We start from the raw sequence: 7,327 nt of genomic DNA, 5'->3' as shown, positions 1-7,327 counted from the left end.
TAGTTGAGCTTTGGGCGTTCGATATCGAGTTACCCGACGACCTGTGAGAGGGGTCAGCCAACGAGCAAGCGGTAGGGCAAACGGAACACGAACATGGTCGTCGAGGGTGAAAGATGAAAGATGGAGCAGTCGGTGGAAGATATGAAGGGGACAAATAGTCTGTCCGATCGAAAGGAGCGGACGGGCGTTTCGAATTCGGGTCGCCCAGCACGAGGAGTTATTGAACAAAAATCGACCAGGCACCCCGAGTCTGTATGCCTCCTGGCTGCCTATTTCGGTAATCCGCTGCGCTCCACCCGACGTCACGCTCGAGGCGCGAGGCATGATCCTAACCATATCTGGCCCACACCTCCATTGGCACCGCCATTTTCCATGTCTCTTGGTAGAACTGAAGGTTGGCTGAAGGGACGTGTGAATAAAAGTACAATAGTGGCGATCACCTCTGATCACCTGTGAAGCGGCGCAAATGCACAAGGGGAAAACCGCGCCACTATACGGGTGGAAAATTCTCAGTGCATCTTGCGATGAACATGCATAGTGTATAGATGCCCTGGACCGGTAGAAGTGCCTGAAGTCAACACAGCATGAGCCTCGAGCAGTAGCGGCAGTGTAACTCAGGCAGTGAACGGTGCTTCCCAGGGAGCGGGGGGTCGCCATGCGCGTCGTTTTAGGTCTTGTTAAGCTTGTGAGTTGTAGAGTTAGTAGGTTCAACCTTGAACGCAGCTTCTTAGAGAGAACATGAGACTCTGGGGGAAAGATGCACAGTCCTCCTTTTGACGGCCGACCTCCTTATATATCAACCGTCTGTCGCGATAGCTCTGGACCTTTGATTATTAGTCCAGCGCAGAGGCTAAGAGATATGGCACCGACGCAGGAAATGTAAGTGGCATACCATAAGGGGAAGGCGAGATCCCATGAATGGCAGGTATGCTAAGGTGAGCGCTGTCAGCGGCGGCTCACTTCGGCGAGATATCACTGAGTCCTCACGGGCCTCCTTCAGGCATTGGGAAACAAACATTGATGTGGCCTAATTACTTGAAGTCGTTGACGAATGTTTGTGGTCTAAGCCGTGTAGACCGCGCGCAGCCTGGCAGCTAATTAGCTACTGGTCGTAGACACCGTGGCGCAAGGTATATCAGTAATAGTGTACTGTACAACAAGTTGTATGTTTGATCTGGTACGAGGGAACGATAAATACCTGGATTTCACGAGCATTCCACTGCTTCGACACACGCTCAAGTCTTGAATATCCTCAGTAGCCGCGACTCCGTAACAATGCGCGTGCGGCAGAGCGGGCATTCGCGTGTGCTCTGCATGATGAGGTCCGAGCACGCACGGCACATCGCCATATGTCTGTCGCAGAACGCATACAGCCGTCAGATGATCCCAAACCTATATGCGATAAATTAAATAACGCACCCGCAATCCACGATCGCAATATTCGCCTCCTCATCTTGGCAGATGACACACATCCCCGTACGTTCCAGGCGAGCCGCCATCGCCTGAGGGGCTGGGGACAGCCGCGTATGCGGAGCAGCGGCATGTGCGCCTTGTGGTGTCGATGGGGAGGTTGCGGGCATCGCGTGTGTCTGTGGTGCATCGGAAGACGCTCCCGGCGGTGTCACAGGTGCAGAAGCGGCCGTTGCATGAACCCCTGCATCGTGTTCGTCCTCGTCCTCCCGAGGCTCATCCTCATCCACCTCCATAGCATCAGGGTCAGCCTGCATCTGCTCCTCGTGCTCGGCCTGCGCCCACTCATGCTCCTCCGCCATCCGCCGGCTCTCCTCCAGCACCCGGCTCAGCACCTCGTCTTCGTCCTCACTGTCCCCCACCACCGTCTCCTGCACCGCCGCCGCCTGCCGACGCACCTCCTCCTCCTCCGCCTCCTCCTCCGCCGCCTTTCTCGCCCGCTCCTCCCGCTCGTCCTCGACCAGCGCGCACACCTTCGCGACCAGTTCCGCCTTCTCCACCACCAGCCGTGCGTTCACATGGTTCTGGAACAGCACCGCCTTCAGCGTCCCGATCGACAGCCCCGCCACCCGCTCCACCGGCATCTCCAGCAGCTCGTCAAGCGTCGGAACCGGCGGGGCCGGCGACGTCGTCGTGTGTGGCACCGTCCGCGCTCCCGCAGACGCCGCGCGCCCACGGCTCTGACTGTTGTTGTTGCTCGTCACATTCACATTCGGGCGCGGCGAGGCGCGCGCGTGCGGGTATTGGGAACGAGCTTGTCCTCGAGGAGCATACTGCTGAGGATGCGGCCGGAGGCGAGGGTCCAGGTCCGGCCGCGGGAACGTGCTGGGACCGGACGTCGTGCGCTGGCGAGGTTGGTAGGATGGTCTTTGTCGTTGTTGAGGTGGCGGTGGCGGCGGCGGCTGTGTCGACGAGCCGCGCTCCGGGTTCATCGCGTCCATCGCCCGCGTGAAGATCCCGCGCGGCCGCTCCGTCCTGCGGTTCGGCACTGCGTACTTACGGTACAGTTCCTGGATGATTGCGTGTGGGTGAGGTGCGAAGCGGACAAAGGCATGCCACTGACCTCATTAAATGGGGGCAAGCATCCGTTCGGTAGCTGAAAGCGCGTGCTGAGATTCGTACCTGGGGACAGTGATGAGACGGAGAGTGCTCACCCTTGCTGCCATAAGCGTGTCGATGAAGTCATCCTTCTCGACCACCCCGTTGACCTTGATACCATACGCCGCGGCGTACTTGCGCAGCTTCGACAGGGGGAGCTGTTTGAGACGGCCCTTACCCGCAGCGGTGACTGATCGCTTGCATCATTCAGCACATCTGAACGTTCGCATCGCAACCCCAGTGCTCACTCGTCAGGTTCTCGACACAAAAGGCGCAGATCGGCACAACGTCGTAACCCGACGCCTGTCCGCTGCGCGGCATGAGCGCCTGGTAATCCGTGCAAGAATGGCAGTACGAGTATCCTGTGCAGTCAAGGGGTATTCAGCGCCACCTCATGGAGAGCACTCGCGGGTAGATCTGACCACAATGATTGCACTTCCTCGCCCGGGTGAAAAGGACATTGAATTCCTTGTCGCACTTCCGGCACGATGTTTCGTTGATGCTGTATTCTGGCGGGGGCCCGCTCAGGAGCGGCAGCCCTTGAGTCGACGCAGACATGATGGTGGTGGATGAGAATGTCGATGTCTTGTCTCGGTCAGCTTGGAGGTGGTAGTTCCAGTATATTCTAGGCGAGCCACGTGGCCGCGTTTGACGCGTCGCACCTGACGTCCACCGTGCAATTCGTAGTACTTGCTAGTTCTATCGCGAGTACGCGGAGAGGGGGGAAAGGCGTCCAACGGATGTCGGACGAGATCAATCTAGAACAGAGATAAGAAGCGGTATGCTCAGTCTCGGTGCGATAGCAAACCAGTGACTGTATCAGTACCAACCTAGAAGAGAGACAAAGAGCGGTATGCTACTGTATGTCAGTAAAGAAATAAAACTAGGTGAAAAGAAGGTAATCACCTATGTAAGTCTCGGTGCGACAGCAAACTTCGAGTGACTGAGGTGCGTAATTACGTGATTACGTAACGCGGCGTAAACGCGAGTACCGTGACCGTTCTGTCCTGTATGTACCGTATGCCTGGATAGCGCGAAATTGAGACACGCTGTGTAGGAGGGAACACTTCTGCCTACGTCGACGTCGGTGTCGTCGCCAGTTCAAGTCAAGCACAAGCAGGAGTACGGATAAAGGAAAAGTCGTGCACACCACCCGTGTGCATCACGTCGCGTCTTTGGTAGCTCTTGACCAGCTCTTGACCACCCTCGTCCATCACGTCAGCGCTGTCCATGCCGTCCTCTCACCAAGGCTGGTCTTTCAATCTTCGCGCTTATGATTTCTCTTCTGGTTCTGACTCGGACAATGATGGCGATGGCACCGTTGCGTCTACTAATCTATCTGCTGTCGCTCACCGCTCACCTCATGATCAATCCTCAACTGTCTCTGATGATGCTCAGCTGCTTCGAGATATCGACCTTTCCTCTCGTACAGACTCTGCTGCTTACAAGCCGAATCCCTGGACTATTGCCAAAGTCAATGCCACGTCTCGCAAGCACCATCCTGTCGACTTCTCCGCTGCTACCTGTTCTCGAGCCCCGCTCGCAAAGAAGAAACCACGCGGGAAGATAGTCGAAGCTTTCGAGAAGCAATGCGCCAGGCGTACGAATGTACCATCGCAGCACGCTCAGCAACTCGCTATTCCGAGAACTCTACCACCTGGCGAGGTCTTTCAACCTGCAGTCGCTTCTCCGCCATCAACTTCCTTGTCGGATCGTCTCCCTCCCTCGTCTGCTCGTCATCGAAATGTCGCATCCCAGCTATCTGCTTGCAGTGCAGTGCCTACCCTTCGATCCTCGACTTTCACCGATACTCGTTTCAACCAGTCTGATCAGCCCATCGTTTTGCGCTCTTCTGTTCTGTACACGCAAGATGCTTCTTCTATGGTTCCCCAAACACCGCATACAATGACCCGTTCTTTGGCTCCTGTAACTCCTGTGTCTATGTTCCGTTCGTCTGCTCCATCCGTTTCCGCACGCAAGAATATTCCGATATCTGGGGCTCACACTCCTTCAAGTAATGTTCCGTCGAACAGCCACCGGTTCCCTGATTGCCTTGATGCGTCTGTGGGCACTCAATCCTTCGTCCGCACTGTGACGGAAGAGGAGGTTTTCTCTCATCTGACGAGTATCCCGCAAACACGTAGGTCCTATACACGCTTGCCCAATGCCTACTTGGTTGTAATCTTCATGCAGCGTCACATCCTATCTTGTCCGACTCTGTATCTGTTACGAAAAATCCTACATGCAAGATTGAAGAGATAGCTTCTACTTCACGACTTGGCCTTACGCCTGAAGAGATAAAAACTTCAGTTTCATCGCAGACTTCGTGCTACGCTCGTTTTCTTCGTCCTGGTGTTTCACCACAACTCCTGTATTCCCCTCATCAGACAGTTACTCGCCCCTCATCGTTTGTGCTAAAGGCCGAAGATACCGAATCTACTGCTCTACCTCGCAGTGTTGTCCCTGCGACTTTTCCGGACACCAAGTCTAGTATACTCGGTCAACAGAGCTCGGTTGGGCGCAACGGTACTCGATCGCCCTTGCGTAACCGACCTACATCTCGAATATCACCCACAAACACTCGTCTACTCCACTACTCCGACCAGCCATCTCCACTCCACGTAGATTCACCGGCCCTCATTGAACCTCGTAGTATGCTTGCTATCACATCGACAGTCTCACTTGATGCAAATACGCGCACTGTTGATCACCTAACTCCTGCTCGGCGTGCCCCGCCATCGGCGATTCCACTACCCGCTCAACGTCTCTACCCCACAGGTCCATCTTCAGTTATCTCAAGCATGCACACAAGTATCTCTGATCATTCCCCTCGTGCTACCAAACGTCTCCATAATGCCAAGCGTGATGCTTACACTGCCTTTCCTACAACCCCCGACTCTGGCTGGAGTACATTATCTTCGACGAAGCGACCGCGCAATGAACCCTCGAGGATCGGTGATGCTCGCAAATCTGTGCGCAGCTCCGGCCGGTTCAGGTTGCCGCCTTCGCTTTTGCCCTCACGCGATGCAATTCCCACCAGACAGAAATTACGGATCGTTACCTACCGTCCTCCGCCACCTGAAGAGCGTCACGCCGCTTGCAAAATCATTGTAAGTGACGATGAGAGTGACGAGGCGTGCACTCGAGGGATATCGGCAGCTTCTGGATCTTGCGAATTGATGTTCAAGAGGTCTGGAAGGAAGCTTGACTGCATGAGTTCCGGTTCGTACCATGAGTTCTAGTTCATACCCTTCCCATTGATGCTCCTGGACAGACACCGACTGCGTTGCGGATCACTTTCCCAAGCATTCCCCTGCTCAGAAATCCACTTCTGCCCGTCGTTCACCGCGTCATAAATCTTTCCCTCACATGGTCTCTCGAGCGATTCTACCATCTCCGCCGACCTCCGATCCGCCTCTGCCTCTGCTTGATGTAAATGAGCAGCAGAAGTCAAGCAGCGATGATCTGCGTATGGAGTTTCGCACGCACAACTTAGGACAACGCTACAGTGCTACACGAAGAGCCATTGCAAAGGTGTGTTTACTTTCAATTTGGAATACTTTCCGCTGATCTATTGTATTTGGCACTCTGTTACCCATTCTCTCGTTTACTCGTCAATTTACTGGCATGTCTGATAGTAGCGCAAGTATGCTTCCACGCAGGTTTGGGATCTCCTTGGACTCCCACATTGCGGTGCAGTATTTTGTGACTGTATACCCATGGCGGGGGATTCAAGTCACGCAGAATGTTGCTCAAGTGATAGGGAAAAGTGTGGAACATACCAATCGGAAATCTCCATAGTCAAATTCAAGAATCAGTAGTTGTATTCTTTTTGTCACTTTTCACACTATACAAGTGAATCATTTTGTGATTTCCCCATATGCAGGAATTGGGCATATTTATGATTTCTGAGGAGATAGACAGTTGTTATAATTCATGAGGAAGGAATGAGTGGTGGCACTTTAAGAGCTTATAACTGACTCAAACAATTCAGAAGCTTGCAGATTCACCAGACCAACCAGTGAGTGTCACTAGGTATCAATGAGAGTCCATGAAAGAGCATTTAAGAGAAACTAGCGGGCACAGAAAATGAAAAGTATGGCAATCCAAGGTAGGCAAGGTCATTCATTGTACTTGTACAGAGTGACAGAGGGAACGTGGGAGAAAACTTGAAGTACTTATGTTCCAAGGTGTGCACTGCAGAAGAGAAAGGAAATGAAGAGGGAAGGAGGCACTTGATTTAATAGGTATAGGGAGAAAGTAAGCTGCTCAGGATGGTTAAAAAGAAGACGTTGGACTCTGCTTAGTGGTATAAGCATACCGGAGCCATGCAAATTTCTTTGACTCTCAACTTAGCCAATTCACTAGTTTTCGGATAAATTAGCCTACAGTCAGCCAATTCTCATGAATCTTCTCCATTATACATGCATGTACAGGGTTAATGTGGTTTAATATATTCTTCCATTCCAACTCCTTACATTAGGTCTAACAAATATTTGAGGTCAGAAAGTGAAGTGCTCACTTGCCATTCTTAACATCTCCCCTTCCCCTTATGGTACACCACTTCATCTTGATGCTCATACCACTTGGCAGTGGCCTCTGCTAGGCAGTGTTCAACCCAGGATCCTAAAACTATCCATTATTACATCAGCAAAACCTATTTACTTAGAGGTGTTCCTATGTGACTTAAATGCACTTATGAGCCTTAAATCAGACAAAAAAGGACAAAAAGTCCATAAGCCATGTTTTCTTAGAGGCT

The 7,327-nt window shown here is 52.8% G+C and overlaps 2 protein-coding genes across 2 annotated transcripts; one reads left to right on the top strand and one right to left on the bottom strand.

The window, feature by feature from the left end:
- Positions 1 to 1,235: 1,235 nt before the first annotated feature.
- SCP_0510660 (hypothetical protein) lies at positions 1,236 to 3,126 on the bottom strand (the record flags this gene model as incomplete). Its single annotated transcript, XM_027759119.1, has 6 exons — positions 1,236 to 1,353; positions 1,420 to 2,480; positions 2,534 to 2,566; positions 2,625 to 2,758; positions 2,817 to 2,930; positions 2,991 to 3,126. The coding sequence occupies 6 exons, from the start codon at positions 3,124 to 3,126 to the stop codon at positions 1,236 to 1,238; spliced, it is 1,596 nt and encodes a 531-aa protein (XP_027614920.1).
- A 672-nt stretch (positions 3,127 to 3,798) lies between these two features.
- SCP_0510650 (hypothetical protein) lies at positions 3,799 to 6,138 on the top strand (the record flags this gene model as incomplete). Its single annotated transcript, XM_027759118.1, has 3 exons — positions 3,799 to 4,708; positions 4,762 to 5,790; positions 5,843 to 6,138. The coding sequence occupies 3 exons, from the start codon at positions 3,799 to 3,801 to the stop codon at positions 6,136 to 6,138; spliced, it is 2,235 nt and encodes a 744-aa protein (XP_027614919.1).
- Between the last annotated feature and the right edge of the window lie 1,189 nt (positions 6,139 to 7,327).

Source organism: Sparassis crispa (assembly GCF_003851025.1).
Source record: "Sparassis crispa DNA, contig_000004F, whole genome shotgun sequence".
In the NCBI taxonomy this organism is placed as follows: Eukaryota; Fungi; Basidiomycota; class Agaricomycetes; order Polyporales; family Sparassidaceae; genus Sparassis; species Sparassis crispa.
The sequence above is the reverse complement of the archived record's forward strand: the minus strand, read 5'-3'. Positions and strand labels throughout refer to the sequence as shown.